Source organism: Coloeus monedula (genome assembly GCF_965178545.1).
Source record: "Coloeus monedula genome assembly, chromosome: 9".
Taxonomy (NCBI): domain Eukaryota; kingdom Metazoa; phylum Chordata; class Aves; order Passeriformes; family Corvidae; genus Coloeus; species Coloeus monedula.
In genome coordinates, this window is record NC_138789.1 from 10937103 (window position 1) to 10953867 (window position 16765).

Here is a 16765-nt window from a genome sequence, read left to right on the forward strand (position 1 = left end):
AGTTGGATTAAAATTTATCCATCAGCCTTCCTGCATGAATACTCAAGTACATGAAAATGCTAAATAAAAATGAAGGATAATGCAAACCAAGAGTAGGGAGAAGCTTTAAAACCAGGAAGCCTTAGAAATTATTTTAATTTAACCACTGATACTCTGTAAAATAAGAGCATCTAGAAGCGGGGAAAGATTAAATGGTAAGTGCTCATTAGAGCAGGAGGAACATAAATTTCCTGATGAAGAATGCACCAAGCTGTTCCTGCACTCTTACCTTCATTTCACACTTACAAGCCAGTGAATAGTTCAGTGTTAGGGCTGGGGACCCTGAGATCTTATCATTGTGTAGCAATAGAAATAAACTCAAATGCATGAAGGAGGTGGCTGCTTAGTCTGTGAGCGCTACAAATGATTCACTGGAAACTGATCTTGACAAAACATGGCAGCTGGAGTCCCTTGCTACCATGTATCTTATGGCAGTGATGCAGTTTAATGCACTGGCGCAGGTTCCAAAGTAGAGCAGAAATATAAATAAAGGAAAAAATTGGATGAAAAATGAGCAAAAAGGATATGTATTGCATCACAGAATTGAGAGGATGGAAGATATTTCTAGTGTAAGGACCTCACTGCTACCAACTTAGCCTTGCTAACATTCAAGTAGGAAAGAATTATTTATCACACAGATTTAGGGTGTAATGAAGTCTGCTCTTGGAAGTTAAATACAAAAGTGGTAGTGTGGTGTTTGTATGTGCTGTGGAACAACTGCTTTGTTCTGAGTAGATAGATGCAAGAGAAAAAGTAACAGTGTCTGAAAGAAGAGAGGAACAAAAGTAGTCTGAGTAGAAGTGGGAGCAGAAGCGAGTCAAAGGCAGCATCCGTGGAAATGTTAAGTAGTGATCTGCAGTGATACAGTGTTTTGTTTTGCTTTGAAGGTAAAAAAAGTAGAAGAGTTCTTGTATGTACTTTTCTTAGTACATTTGAAAAACTTTCGCAAGAGTAATTAAAATGTGCTGAGTGTGTAAAGCAGGGTGCAGTGAAAGGTCAGTTCTGCTGCTGCTGTGAGTCAGGGTACTCTGACAGACTCCTGAGGAGCCCCATCCGTGCTGGCACGGACTGCTTACCTTACTCATCTGTTCGTAAGCTTGCTACTGTGATTTGTGCAATTCATGTTTCAGAAGCCACTTGTCAGGCAACTGTTTTCATGGAAGAATGGTTTTAAAACCTAAGCTTTAAAATAACTGAATCTGTAACATGAAGTGATTTTTTTCTTTTTCCTCACTTTGGAACCATTTTACTTATTTTGCCAATAAGTAACATCTGTCCATTTGGAATGCCAATTACCTTTACCAAACAACCTAATTCTTACTGACTTACACTGCGCAGAAAAATAACAAAGGTTTCATACTAATTAGTTTTCCATTTATCCAGAAATCCTACTTTGAATGCTGCTTACTTACAAATCATGCACAGTGTAGCCTTGGTAATTTGAATTTCTGGATATTCAGTGATGATATGGGAGTAAACTTTAGTTGCTGACATTGTAGCTTGTATGCTGTGCTGATATGAAACAGTAAAGCCCAGAGAGTTCTTAGTCTCCTGGCCTTTCTGCTTACTTGGAGTGCTTGTGATTATAAACTGGTATAAGCAGATGCAGATTTTACTTAGCATTGGCCTCTGCCTTAGAAGGCATTTCAGAATATTCAGAAGTGTGGACAGTGAAGTGCTCCAGAGTTCAGAAAATAATCTCCAGACTGTTACCAAGAATTTGGGGTTTGTGCACTAGATACAGGGCTAAATAATTTGAGAGTTATTTTTGTTTGTCTGGGGTTAAGGTATGACTGATGTAGGCTGTTACAGGTTAAAAGTTTTGGTGGCTTTTTGTGGTGCTGTTTTTTTTGTTTGTTTTGGTTTGTTTGTTGTTGTTTTGTCTTCCCCCACCCCCCCCTCATCCCATCCCAAGGAAATGATAAAACACAGTATGATTTCCTAATTTTGACCTAAGCTTGGCTTGGTCAACTCTGATTTTGGAAATCTAAATATAAGTAAGTGGAATGGAGTGAAGGGTTTACAGGAAATACATTGCTTTGTACTTGCGTTTCTGAAGAGGGAAATCCCACATTTGAATGGATCAATTGAAGTACATTTGCTTTGAATTGTCTGGTCACTTCTGATCTTATTCTGGCTCTGTGTACAAACTATGTGATACTGACATTTCTAGGGCTAATTCAAATGTAACAGACAATGGCAGGGGTTGAAGATTGCAAAGGAATAGCATGAGCTGTCAGCATTTTGACAGGTGTTGCCTTCTTTAGAGTAGGAACTCAAGTAACTTGTCTTCTTGGGTACATAAATGATTTCAGCTATTCTTTTATATTTATAGATATGAATTTTTGCATCTATATGTAAAATATTCCTGAGTGTAGCTATGAATGTTCATCTAGATGTGCACACACACACAAAAGATGAAATTTTTGGATTGGGTACAAGTAGAAAGTGAAATGCTGGATTTTTCAGTCAGTGTGCACTGTCCCCCCAAGCCTGCCCTGCCTTGGAAGTTTTACATGATCTGAGTATCTGCACATTAAGTTGCTGTTGACTTGCACACTTACGTGCAAGCCATGTGCTTTATTTCAGATCTGTGTGCTTTAAAAATACATTTGTAGATAAATGTCAATTATCTTCGCAGAAGAAATTTGAGAAAACAGAGACATTTACTGCTGCATCCTTAGCAAACAGCCGACCTTGCATTCTGCCTGACTCCAGAAAAGCAAATACATCCTCAGCCTGGCTTAAAGGAGCAGGAAATGTTGACTCTGACAAAAAGATTTTACTTAGCTGATTTTTCTTGTGTCTTTTGTTTGGTTTAATTTTTTTTGGGGTGGCAATGTAAAAGCTGTCAATTTTTAGGGTACTTTATATTTTAAAAAATAAGCATGTTCTATTGGATGGATTGTAAAATAAAGTTACTTGCATAATAAGACTCTCATTTACTGTACACCAGAATGTTGAACAGTATGTGATTTCAATTTCCAATGAAAGTATTTTTCCTTTCTGAAAGGAACTTGTAGAATACTACAAGCACCACTCTCTCAAAGAAGGTTTTCGAAGTTTGGATACTACTCTTCAATTTCCATACAAGGAATCTGAAAACTCAGCGGGACAGAGGAGTAACAGAACAGGTGGCAATGGTGAGGATCATAAATTTTTGTGTATTACTTTCTGTTTTACATATATATTAAAAGGACAAGGTACTTTGAACGTCTTCATCTTCTGACATATAACCAATTACTATGGCAGTGCTTTTAGCTAGGATTTTTTGAAGCTAAGCAGATTCAGATCTGCCAGGAGATTTATAAACACGTCTAGCAAGCTTGTCTTGCTGCCAAACTTAAAATCTCCCCGATATTCAAAAAATCTATTAGACATGCTGGTGAGAGATTAAACTGCATCTTGCCTAGTTTCTTAAGAGATGTGCATATGTGCAGCTACAAGTGTTAATATCGGTGACAATTTCTAATCCTTAAAAGGGGATTTAAATAAATCAGTCTTGTAGCATAGCCCTATGAAGTAGCATCTCAGTAATACGAAATAATTGTGTCAAAAAAAAAAAAGATTTACTATATCATAATTATTTTTATGCATGTTTTTTAACATTGAATGTTTTTTAGAGCCCACTTACTAAGCTTCTGAAAGTTAATGAACTACTGTGCAATGTAAATAGCAGTTAGAAAGTTTTGAAGTTTAGAAATAAACTGAGAAGGCTTACAGTGCATGTGCCATCCTTTATTTACGCTATTACAATTTAAGTGGAAGGCAGCATGACTTTCAGGAGATGGACAGGTACAATGTTAATGATAAAACCTCTACCACATGGCTGGCCTCTGGGAAGTCTATAATGTTTCTGTCAAAGAGCAAATATTAGGTTTGCTGTTCTGCAGACAATGGCTGCATCTTGGTACTGTAACAGATAATAAGAGGAAAATAAAAATTAATGGGGATTTTAACAATATGAAGACTGCTGTGAAAGCCCAGAAAGTCCAGTCTAGGCTTTGTGATGCTCATGGTGACTTTCTTACTTTCATTTGCTGTGTTTGTTGTTTACTTGATTGCCTCTGTTCCATAACATCTCTGTAACTTTGGAGGCTTTCTTCCTTCCCTAATTAAAGTGAATATAATTTAGGACAAATGATTGTAAGAAATCTGTGTGTCTCTGGGCATTTCATTTACTGTCTCTACCTCCCAATTCATCTTCCTTCTATTTCTGTTCTCCTTCACTGCTTCCCAGGACTTCTGTCTGTTGTCTCCTCTCTATGCTGTACATGTCCATTCCTGGTGAATTTATCTGCCCTGTCCTTTCCTCTCCCTTTGGCTTGTGGTCTCCCCGTGCTTCTCTCTTCCTCTTGCCATCTCTTGCACTTTCCTCATCCCACTCCTCCACACAGCATTGGGGCTTTAATTGGTGAGAGGACATGTCCTGCTTGATTTACTTTGCATTTGTTTGAGTTATTATTGACTGTGAGCAGAACCAGATTGTTTTCTTTTTTTAAATTTGGCCAGTTAGAATGTATCTATACTGTCCACCAACTTCTTAGTCTGCAAGAGCTCAATCATTTCCTGCTTTACAGGATACAAGATTTATAGTACATCCTCATTAACTTGAGTCATCATATAAAAGAAAACATCATCTTTTACAATATCTTTTAGGCAGTATGGAGGAGAGCAAATGACTGTGGAGGCTCTCATTTTGGTCAAGGAGGTGTGGAAGTGCATCTGCTACAGTAACTATCAGACCTTTAATGGTACAAACTATGCTGGTGGAAACTGGGCTTTGTCTTAGACCAAACTGATCTGAAAAACCTTCCAATTCTCAAACTCCTCATGTAAAATCTAATAGATTTCCATAATTCTGCTGCTTTATCTAGATTGGCTCTGAATGACACTTCCTTTAATGGATCGGACAGTAAAGTGTGTTCCCATGAGTGTGGTGATTTATTTGTTGTTGTTTTCTTGTTTGTTGAACCAAAATGTCCATGATTGACAGTCCATCTGTGGGTCACTCTGCTTGGTTTTTAACCTGTCTTGTTCATTTTTACCAAATTGATACAAGAAAAGCCTAGAAAAATCTAGGCTGTGTGAACCCTGCTGGGCTGAATTTAGGAAGAATTTGGGAAACTTGAGGGTGTGGTTTAGTTTAGTAGAGGAAGCAAGTCATGTGGGGCAGCATCGGACATGGAGTTTACTTCACAACCCTCAGTGAGGACCACACAGTTGATTTTTTTTTTTTTTTTTCCTCTTCCTACATAAAGCAAGTGCAAGAAAAACAGTTGTTGAAAGGAAGCCGGACAAAGTAGCTGAAGAGGTAGAGGGGCACTTTTCCATCTTCTTTTCAGTTTTGCAACTGCTCAGCATGGGGCTGAAGCTAGTGAATGCAATGGGCTTTGACAGTGTGAAGCTGATTCGAAGAAGGATTTGGGTTTAACACAGTACTTTTCTCTATGCTATTCACATATCTGGATTTTTTAATGAAGCCATCTTTTGAAAAGACATCAACTTTTTTTTCATAACAGCTGATCTTTAGGGTATATAGCTGACAGAGTAAGTGGGAAAGGTATTTCCAAAAAATATTAGTTGAACCACTGCAGACTTTGACAGAGTTCTATAATTTTCTGCTGCCAAGTTCTTTCAGCTGCTGTGAAATTAAATGGCAATACCGAATTGACTTTACTTCCCAGAAAAGAATGAGAAAGGAGTATGTTAATTTTTTTGTATTTGTTATGTTTTCATTTTCCCATATGGGAAAAGAAAAACAACTGGCATTTCGTTTAACTTGTAATTCTAATATGAGTCATAGTAAGTCACCTTGTAACTTGTTAAATTTTCAGGGAATTTGACTCTTGCTTCAGCATCCACTTGATTTTTAGAATATTTTTTAGAATAAAAATCTCTATTTTAGTGGTATAGTTATTTTGCCTTTCCAATTTTTGGCTTCACACTTGGATTAGAAATTTTATTTTCAGTCTCCTGGCCTTGCAGAAGTCACCCATGTTGTTCTGGTATTCATTGTACACTTTTAATGTGGTTGTAAAAGCTGTCAGACATTTACTTTTGTCAATACAGAAATTCAAGTTAATTGGGAAGGATTTTTGGGAAATGGTATGTATTCTTCTTAATTTTTCAGTCTTAGGCTTTTCTAGACACACACACACACACACTATGATCAAATTTTGTTTTGCTACAGAGAAAAATATAATTCTTACATTAGATTACAGGAATGATCAGCCAGTAAATGAAATAAAGGCAAAAAGGGAGAAAAAGTGGACATTACTCTCTGGAATAGAATAATGGCACTGTATTCTTATTTGCTGATGCAGAGCACAATCATACTGAGAAATTTGAATCTTTATGAAATCTAGATTTTAAAGTAACCTAATTCATGAAGCCAAGTACTCCTTGAGTGATGTTTTACTTTTGTCTGTTAACTGGGAGTAGGTATATTAACTAGTTAGGACATCTTACTGCTTAATGCATTAACTGTGTAAAGGTATCTGTTAGTAAAGTAAAACAAAGCAAGTATCATCCCAACCCTTAAGGAATCAAAAGAATTCAGCCTTTCTGTTTAAAAGCCAACACCAACCCCCTATCATCAAAACAGACCAGTTATCTGTAGAAATCTAGTAGGATTTCCTTGCCCACATAGGTTTACTTGTCCAGAATTTGACACATAAAACCAAACTTCCAACTGTATCAGAGAGAAAAATTAGCATAAAAATCTGCTCAGTTAAGGACCAGCCACCCACCATATAGCACCTAACCTGGCTGTGTTCCTGTGTGCTGCTGTTCCACGCTGCCATAGTGCTTCTGTACAAATAAAGGCGAGTATTTGCATCTAAGAATGCTCTTAAGTCAAGTGGCCCTTTTGGTTTGTGTAGCACAATTCCCCTCAGAGCTGTCACTTGGGGTTACTGTCTCCAGTATAAAGGGGCCCCTCAGGTAACCTCATGCATCCCATAGTACATTTAGTGTTAGAGGTCGAGAAAGGATCATCATTGTGAAGGATCAGAAGGGAGTTTCCAGAGTGCAAGAGGCCCTGGAGTGTGGTTTTTTGTCCTAAGAAACACTAACCTAAACTGCTGTTGGTTTGTGTTGTGGGACTTCTGTGGTTTGTTTTTTTTTTATTTAAATCCATAGTTTGAATGTTAAAATACAGTATCAGTCCTGTTTATTTTATTTATGCTTGTAGTTTCCTTGTCACAAATGTATCTATTGTCATCCGGGTAAGATGCACAAAACTGTATCTTTACCTCCACCATGAATTCTTGCATAAAATCGTTCTAGTCACCATTCCTGCAAATAGCCATTTTGAAGCAAAATTACTATGTTTCATGTGTAACCACAAGAATAAATTCAGAGAAGTAGCTATAAGTGATAAATATAACCCTGCTATTTTTTGAAGGAAAACTCTTGTTCAGTAATTACATATATTATTAGCTATAATTTAGAAGCTACATTATAATTTATCCAGTTGAGATGAATGTACCTTTCCAATTCATGGCTGGGAGCAAAGATCCCAACTTTATTAGACATGCACACTATATATCCTTATTGCCTCTTCAAAGGAGATCAATAAACTGTAGCTTCACTTGAAGCCATTCTAGTTCACTTCATCTAAATTTTGCATTTAAAAGTACATTGCCCCTATTTTGGTGACAATAGAGCAAGTACACCTGTGGCTTTCACCCAAGGAAGGTGCTATAGGGACTTAGGATGATGTGTTGGTTCTGCCTAGGCCAAACTTAGGCATTGTTTGCTTGCTTGAGGGGTTTTTTGCAAGTCGGGGAAACTGCAAATGTGAGCAGTACTGTTTGGGCCTTAGAGGATGTAGTTTAGCTGTGGAATTCCTATTGATGTTAATGATTAACAGGGCAAAATGCATACTTTTTTCCATGCCATAATATGTGACTCCAGTTCAACTTAGACTATTTCCTAATTAAGGGCATGTGACTAGTCTTGCTGGGCTCAAGAGGATTTATGTATGCATGAGTTCTTGCTTTTGTAATGGTAAGAAGTGGGGCACACAAAGAATTAAAAAAACTTCTGTTAAATCCGAAAATATTTGCAAGAGTCTGCAGTTAAGATTTGCTTCTCTGAAACCCTAAATGGGTGACTTCTTCCTACTTTACTCTTTGAAAAATGCAACTGTTAAAAATTAAATCAGAGATCCAAATTTTCTGGTTATTACAGTCAATTTCCTTGCAGACATCCTTAGTAGGGAACCTTAGTTTCCTTATTATCAATGAATTATATAGTTAAAAAACTATTATTTAAATCTTATGCCAATATTTCAATGTTGTTTTGCTTTTCTCTTTTTCTCTTTTTTTTTCCTCTAAGCCCCTTCTTTGTTCTGTGGGTTTTCTTTTGTAACTCCTCCAGACTACAGCTTTGTTCCCCCTTCTTCCACTCCTTTCTGGTCAGGTACTGCTTTTACTGCTTTTATATTTCTTCTACATTTGCTTCTGTTGTTTCTGTGTGGAGCAAGTGAGGGAAGGGACGAATCATTAGATTCAGGTACTTCAGCTCTTCTCTGACTCCAAAAACAGTTATTACATGTTATTCTTGGAGTGTAACAAAAATCAAACTCTTAAACTTTTGAATTGTTACTGCTTATTGCAATAAGCAGTTTGAATAGGGGTTGCAAAGCTCAATAGTTGCAGCAGATTCCATCAGTGACCACTTGACTGTTAATTTGCCATGCAGTTGACATCTATGAGCTATACATTTTTAATGTATTTGTTCAAATGCACAAACATGGAAATCTCACTGCTTGTTGGTAAATAATATATTCGTCCCATCCCTGCAGCAAACCATACTGCAGTAGCATCTTAGAATATAGTAGGGTTTTTTGTAGAGAATGCTTTCTTTAAATTCTGCATTAACATTGTTAATTAATTTTGCCCATCTGTTTTCTAAATATTGTTTTCTTTATTTCCATTTAACCATCTCTGGCTTTAATAGATGCAGTAATTTCAAACTAAGAGACTGCATAAAAATGCTAAAAATATTACCATTGGCAGCCTCAATTAGTGCATCAGTATGGGTATGACTTGCTCTGATCTGTAAGATCTGGTCTTCAAAGAGGTGAACTGCACCACTGGACAACTGAAGAAGAATTTTGCCAGTAGAAAGGTGAATGCCTTTGAGGAGTACATGGAAGGAGCTGCTGATGTGGAGAACGCAGCATTTGCTCACGTTACACTGGCCTACCTTTGTGTACGGGGGTGGAGGACACTGCCTGGGTTGTGCACATCAGGATTGGGGCTGGCTTTTGCACTAGGGAAGGGAGGTGTCCATCATGCACAAATGCAGATGTAGTCATCAAGATCTCAGTGGGCAGTATGTTTTACACCTGCCCCACAGAAGCTGTTCAAATTATTTAGTGCTCTGAGAAGGATTCTTGAGGCTTTCCGTAGTTTATTGAGGGGGAAAAGGACGTAGATGGCAGCTCAGTAGTAGAATGGTTACAGTGCTTACTTGTGCTGAGAGCATCTCTGACGACCCCTCTCTTGATTCACCCCAGGGATTTCAATCTCCATCTATTAGACTGCACTTGGATGTTTTGCCCCTCAGTTGTTTCTTCCATTTCTATGCCCTTTCCATACAGAATTTTTGGGGCAGATACTTTTGCTTTTCAGTAGTCACAACAACGACTGAGAATCCGAGCTTGAAGGTGTTCTTCCAGTTTACATTTGCTTTTATAGAGGGACACAGCTGTAGAAAAGATGAGTAGAAAGCCATTTTGGTGTAGCTGTTTGCCCTGTGGTCATGATGCTCGCCAGACTCTCTGAAGCACTCACCTGATTTGAAACAACATGGAGGAGTTAAGTTGTAAGCCTTTGTTCAAGGTAAACCCTGTGAGCTTTTGTCCTTTTGGGCAAGGATAGGAGATGACATCTTGCATTCAACTGCCCAGCTGAGTCTAAATTCTGTTCTTACTGAAACTGTTATCTGTTCCATGAGGACAAAATTATGCAGTGGCCTAAAGTGATAGAACAGCAATCAACACTCAGTTACTTTAAGCCTACTACACATTCCCACATATTCCCATATGTGGTTTCAACAAATTATAATTACATTCCTTTTTTCCACATGAAAAACTGCTGTATCAGAAAATTCAGTAATAACTATAATAATAGGTACAGATTCAATGTCTTGCATATCACAATATGCCAGGTTAAGTATTTTGTTACAAAATATTAAAGGAAATTATTGATCTGCACTTCTTAGTTAAGCTTATCTACCTGTTATATTCTGATTGCTAAGCTATGTTGCTTCATATGTTTGTAGTTAAACCTTTTTAACAATAGCCAAATAATTTGCCTACATTAAAAGAACAAATATGTATTTCATGATATTACAAGTGTTTTTTTCAAAAGTATCTTTGGAGCTGGCTTAGTTCTGCTGATATGGAAGTTGGTAACACAGGAGAACAAACTACTGAGCACTGCTGAAGGTGCTGCCTGTGCCTGGATAGCAGAACTGAGGTTTGGTGAAACAGTACATGTACAAATAAATGTACACGGCTTCAAGAAGCATGGAAACTAATACACAGGAGCAACCCTCAGGGCATATGGCTGCAGATTTATGAGGAGGCCAGAGCACAAGGAGAGAGAAACAGCTACTCACAGCTTTAATAATAGTACATTGACCTTCATGGAATACAAGCATGTGAGCTAGGCCAGCCTGCTGTGATCTCTGTTGTTTGCACCTAGATGCTTCATCAGCCTCAAACTAGTATTAAAATTCATTTGCAGCACATCTATTTCACTGTTAATGTCCAGCATACTCCAGTGTAAATCAAAGCTGATTATAGTTCCCAGTAGTCATCATTTTCTGTTTGCAGAAGGAAAAGCCAGATTAAGTAAAAGCATCTTTTTCTCATTCACACATGTACTTTTTATTTACCCCCTTTGGATTTCTCACTCTGTTTCCAGTTAGTTCTCTGAGTATCTCCCTCCTAATACACAAGGCTTATTTATTACTGCTTTCTCAACAGCTTATTTTCTTTTTTATCACTTTCTCTTCTCCCCCCTCTTTAATTTCTCATTCACATTCATTCACCTGTTGGGCCCTCAGTTTCCATCAATCTCTGCTGTTAATCCCATTGTCTCCCTGCATTTTTCCTGTAGCTATCCTCCTCCTGCCCTTCACTCAGCATTCCTTCTCTCTCCCATCTGTACAGAGGTCCTTTCCATGTGTTGTCTTCCCTCAAGTTTTACTTATCCTGGGACAGGGCTGATAGTCTCTACTCAAGTTGTTTTTGTGACTGTATCAGCAGAGAGATATGGTTAATATTTTTTTCCAAAATTAGCACTGTCATTTTCCTGTATTCCATCACTCATCTGACTTCCTTTTATGTATTTCCTATTGTGAACTTCACTTTTATTTGACAGTATGGATCTTGGGTTCTAAATTAATCTAAATTCTGCTGCTTTCTGCCTCAAGACTTCTGAAGATATATGGTTTTGATTTCTCTTATTTTTCTCCTTTTCCTCTCTCCTTTGTGACTTGAAAAAGAGTTAGAAGTCCTCCTTTCCCCCAGGTGTGCTCCTCTTTCTTCTCTAATTTTCCTTGCTATTTTCCTTCTTTATTATTCCTCTATGCATTTCTTCCCTTCTTAGTTATTTTCTTCCCCATTTTCCAAAATGTGTTCGTCTTTGCTTCCTGTAATCTTTTTCCTTGCCCCTTTATCTTTTTTCTAGAATCTGAAATTATACCCTGCTCCTGATCCCCAGAATCACTCTTCCATCCTGCAATGCTTCTCCAAATCTGCCAGTGATATTGCTGCACACCTGGGAATGGTTACTGACCCTACAATCGATAACTACCCTTTTTTTTTTTCTTTCTCCAAAACAATTGCTGCCCATGATGTGCTCTTTCCCTGTAAAATTGATTACTGCAATGCTGAAAAGGTATAGGACATTACATTCATGTCAGGATCTAAACAAGTAGCATCTATATCTGACTTGCTAAGGGGGTAAAAAAAGCATGTTTGAACTTTAATGTGCTTAATATATCACCTAAATTTTTGCAACATCGATATAAGCAATGAATTTAGAGGTTGATTCTCTGTTATATGGCATCCTTTACATAATTTATCAAGTGTCTGATAAGCGTACTCCACATAAGCAGTCAGGAATGTTGGACTAAACTTTAATGACGTGATAGAAAATAGGGCATAATCTGTTGTCAAAACTGTTTTCTAGGCATTCAGTTTTTATGATGTATCTAATAATATTTTAAACATACTGTTCCTTGTTATTTTAAATTAAATTGTGTGTATTTTCTCTTTAAGATCTTCTGACCCAGTGGGGTCAGAAGAAAACTTAGATGCAAGCAGAGCTGAACTGTTTAGGTTTCCCAGCTCATTTGCCATATTTTGGGTTTCTGATTTAAATTAAAGGCAACTAGCTATGAGTTCTTAGTATTACATTGTTGAGAGCATTGCTAAACTAGAATCTTAATGGCATTTCCTAATGAAGATTGGGCATTTCTAAGAAATTTGGAAGGGTTCTGAGGAGAGAGATGATTCTAGGTACATTATACCAAGTCATCCATCATGATCATATGAATTCTTCTGAAATCTTTTCAGTAGAAAGCTTACCTGTGCTCATGAACTCCTTTTACAGTAATTTACATGGGAAAAAGTTGCATTCATGGAAAAAAAAAAGCTAAAAAATGCCTTGACCAAATAATCTTACTACAAAATGCCATAGAGTAGTAGATATTCTTTCTGAAGTGCTCAAGTCAAAGGTCTTGTATCTGCTAGACCATGCCCACTCTCCTTTCATTGTCCTCACATTGGAATCTTTGAGGGTTTCTTTTGAATGTTTAGACATTGTACATCAGCACTGGACACATAATTTCCTATAAAACTGTTTGGAAAGAGGGGTTGGTTTTTGAAGTGAGGCTTTTTGCACCTTTGCTTTTTAAAAATTCTTAACAGCTTTTTTTTGTTTAAAACGTCTGGGCTGGGCTTTACATTGGCAAAATTCTTCTATATTGATGTACCTTAAAAGTATTAATCACGGAACCTTAATTTTGTAGAACAAATTCATTGGTGATTTACAGAAAAAAACTCCTGAAAAGAATAGATTTACATCAGTCAATATTAATGCAGATTGCGGCAAATGATCCGTGGACATTTCCTGTAGAAAGTCTGTGCCTTTTTGCTCATGCTGATGTTAGCTTCCAGTTTTAAGTGCATTAATATTTAACTTGGGAGTTGTTTTTTGAAAGAACAGCACCTTACTCTGTTTGTTTTGCTTCATTAGAGGTCTAAAGTTAAATCAACTGTAAATGCTAATAATTCTTTTGGAAAGAAATTAGTGACCTGTAAAATATGTTGATGCATATAACTGGCAGCAAGTTTTATTATGAAGCACAAGTATAAAATAATTGCAAATGTATTTAGCAATCTCAGGGTGGGGAATATTTTATTTATGGCTCATCTAGTTTGATTTTTTTTCTAAAAATAAAGAGGACTACTCAAAAAACCACAAAAAATCCCTTCAACTTTTACACCGTTCACCTGTATTTAAATCTTCTTGATCTCTGTAGTGCAGATGTTTTGCATAAAATGAATTCCAGTGTATGTTGCTGTGGAATCCTTGTTTTATATTTTACAGTATTTCTATTTACAGTAGTTTGGTAGCCCTCATTTAACCAACCTTAACATCACCACCATCTGCTTCCTTTCAGTGCTAAGCCCGAAGGTGATAGGCATTGCCATAGCCAGGTATGACTTCTGTGCACGAGACATGCGAGAACTGTCCTTGTTGAAAGGGGACGTTGTCAAAATTTATACCAAGATGAGTGCCAATGGCTGGTGGAGAGGTGAAGTAAATGGAAGGGTAAGGCTATTTTTTTTTTTCTTTTCCTGTGTCTCATTTCTGCCTTCACTAACAGTGATTTTTTCACATAATGGAACATGTTCTCATATTTGTTACATAGGAGCCAGGCAGAACTCTAGCGAGGTAGCTTTCCCAGCATCTAAATTATTAGTTATTTAATGTGACCTACCAGGCTGAATATTTGGGCAAGCATATATGTTTGCAAAATAACCAGGATTAATAGCACTGCTACAGTTGACCTTTCTTGAACTGTTTTGCAGACAGATATTTGGGGTCAGGTTCCTGGTGCTGTGGAACTCTGTTTAGCACTTTACCACAGAAAGATTTTCCACATCTTTCTGCCAGACTACAATGCAATGGAATCAAACACCCTTTTTATAGGAGGCTGCTTCTTTGATGTCTACAAATGTGGCCCATATGAAGTGACATATTTAGCAGGGATTTTTATGAACTCACTTAACACTCTGCTCTGAGACTTGGAAGTGAACTTTCAGTTTTGACCTATAAAGGGTTTACTGTTTCAATCTTAGTTTACTGCCTTTTAATGCAGATTAGTCAGAAACATTTGAGGCTGCTGTTTCCATGTCTAAAGTGGTGAGATGCAGAGTCAAGGAATGTGAGGCTGAAGAATGTAGATTTGTCTGGAAGCTGGAAATGATAGTTGCAAGTCCAGTTGAAGTGCATGTCCAGACTTACTGCTTTATGTGGAGAACCTTTTTTATTGTGTACATGAGCTTGGTTATGTTAAAGTTATATGGTTAAAGCTTATTAAATAGTAGTCAATTAGACCAGAAGAAAATAGGGAAGCAGAAGAAATAGCCATTATGCTGTATACATTTTACACGTGAAGAGAGCTGAACAATTCATTGTAATGCAGCTGCCCACATTCTAAAGGATGCCCTGTTACATGCTAGCATTCCTTGGTGACTTTCATAGCCTGGACTTGACATTATAGACTCAACCTCTGGAGATATTTTGGCAAGATAGTCTAAAACAAAATTTCTGCAGTTACCCCTTCTAGTCATGCTCTAGGTTTGTTCTTGAGTTCTTTCATGAATGTTAAATTGACTTTAGTTATAAAGAAGTCCGAAAAAAACGAAAGCAAATACATAAAGTAAGAAATACAAGACATTGTATCACTGTATATCTTACATAATACTTATTTGGCACATCATTAATTTCAGAATGTAGGTAATTTTATAACTTCTGAAGTGTAGGACACTAGACTCTGCTGTCTAGTTCTGTCATATGTAGCACCTGTTTTGGTGGCAGTGGAATTCGACTCCATGTAAAGCAATCAGACCAGTCACTGTTTTCTTTACAAGAGGATTCCCTGGACCCTGACTGGAGCCTGTTAAAAGTTCAACTCCTCATTCAAAAAATAGCAGCATCCTGCCTGTAGTAAAACTACTTCCACTCCTGGCATTTTTCTGAATTTTTAGACTTCCAGTCTGTGCAAATGTGTTTTAGATTTTTGGAGGAGGAAGTGACATAGAAGGTGTTCGTCTCCAAATTGTCATATCTGCAAGTTATTATCTTCTTAAGGGTCATTATTATGTTATGTTATGAAGTTATTATCTTCAGGTCAGCCAAGTTTATCTTTGTAATCTTATTAATATATTTACTGAACAGACCCATCCTTGTTGTGCCTAGTGCAGCCATTAAAAAAAACCCCTGTGCATCTCATGTATTATTTTGTTCTGCTTTTCCCCTTTTTAGGTGGGCTGGTTTCCATCAACTTATGTTGAAGAGGACGAATGAATTAAAAACTATCCTCTGCTGACCAGCAGTTTCAGGGATTGTAAAAATTTATATCTTCAATGTGTTACTGGTCTTGTTAAGTATTTAAACAGCAACATTTTTGTCTGTCTGAACCTTCGAGTCTTAGTGTTGGGATTTATACAGAAGTTTGGGCTGACAGATATTACCTTACCCAGAGCTGTGCAAGAAACAAGCTGCCAGTTTGCTATCAGGGGGGATCAGTACCAAGTCCAACCCTCACCTTCCCAGAAGATCTCTGGAAAACAAAATTCTTTGTTCCTTTTCATTTCACCCTGTACTACACCATGAGTACTAGCAATGGCTCAATATTTAATGTTTTCTCTTCTAGCTAACATCTGTGGTGGTACAAGGACATGAAGGCTTATTATTCCTTATCACTGCATGCAGCAAACAGATTTCAATCATTCCAGTGGGCATAAAGTAGGGTTGTTTTGAGACATCAAACTACTTCACATATCAACTTACAAACCATTTTACACCCTTAAAAACATTCTGAAGGAAATAACATAGTAAATATGAGTAGTATTCATGCATATATAATTACTTAATTGGCTACTTTGAGGTCCTGCCCAAATCTTCTGACAATCTGTTTAAAGACATTCTAAAAAGGTGTAGTGATGTGTATTGTTTTAAAAAACATCCACAGAGTGAAATTGTGTGATCCTTTTATTGTCATCTCAAGCCTTTTTATGTGAGTTTTTTTCATTTAAGCAGCTGACAATAAAAGTGCAACTGGAGGATAGTCATGACAAGATGAGTTGAAAGTTTTCAGCAATGACATTAGATAAATACTGCAGACCTATTCTGTAGGAGAAAATACTAATGCAAGATGATGTCATTTCTCAAGAACAAAAGTGTTTATCTTTACCTCTTGATTGATTCAGATGAACTTTGATGCTTTCAACTCAAAACTGTGTTTTCCTAGTTAGACAGTTTCTGTCACCTTTTGTGAATGCAAATAGAACTTACAAACTTCTTTCTGCCCTTTCTGTTCCTGTTTCCTGGGATGTTAATGGCAGTTCAGTGAGGGAGTTGTCTTGTTGCAGTGTTCTGAACATCCCCAAGGAAAAATGTGTCTAGGT

At 37.2% G+C, this 16765-nt stretch overlaps 1 protein-coding gene across 1 annotated transcript in view; it reads left to right on the plus strand.

The window, feature by feature from the left end:
• Positions 1–15662, plus strand: part of VAV3 (vav guanine nucleotide exchange factor 3) — a gene marked incomplete at both ends in the record, with an annotated part of 150443 nt that extends 134781 nt beyond the window's left edge. Inside the window, 3 exons of the mRNA XM_082286879.1 lie at positions 3053–3182; positions 13750–13901; positions 15621–15662. Of these exons, the coding sequence (XP_082143005.1) occupies positions 3053–3182; positions 13750–13901; positions 15621–15662 (324 nt within the window). The remainder of the gene's footprint in view (positions 1–3052; positions 3183–13749; positions 13902–15620) is intronic.
• Between the last annotated feature and the right edge of the window lie 1103 nt (positions 15663–16765).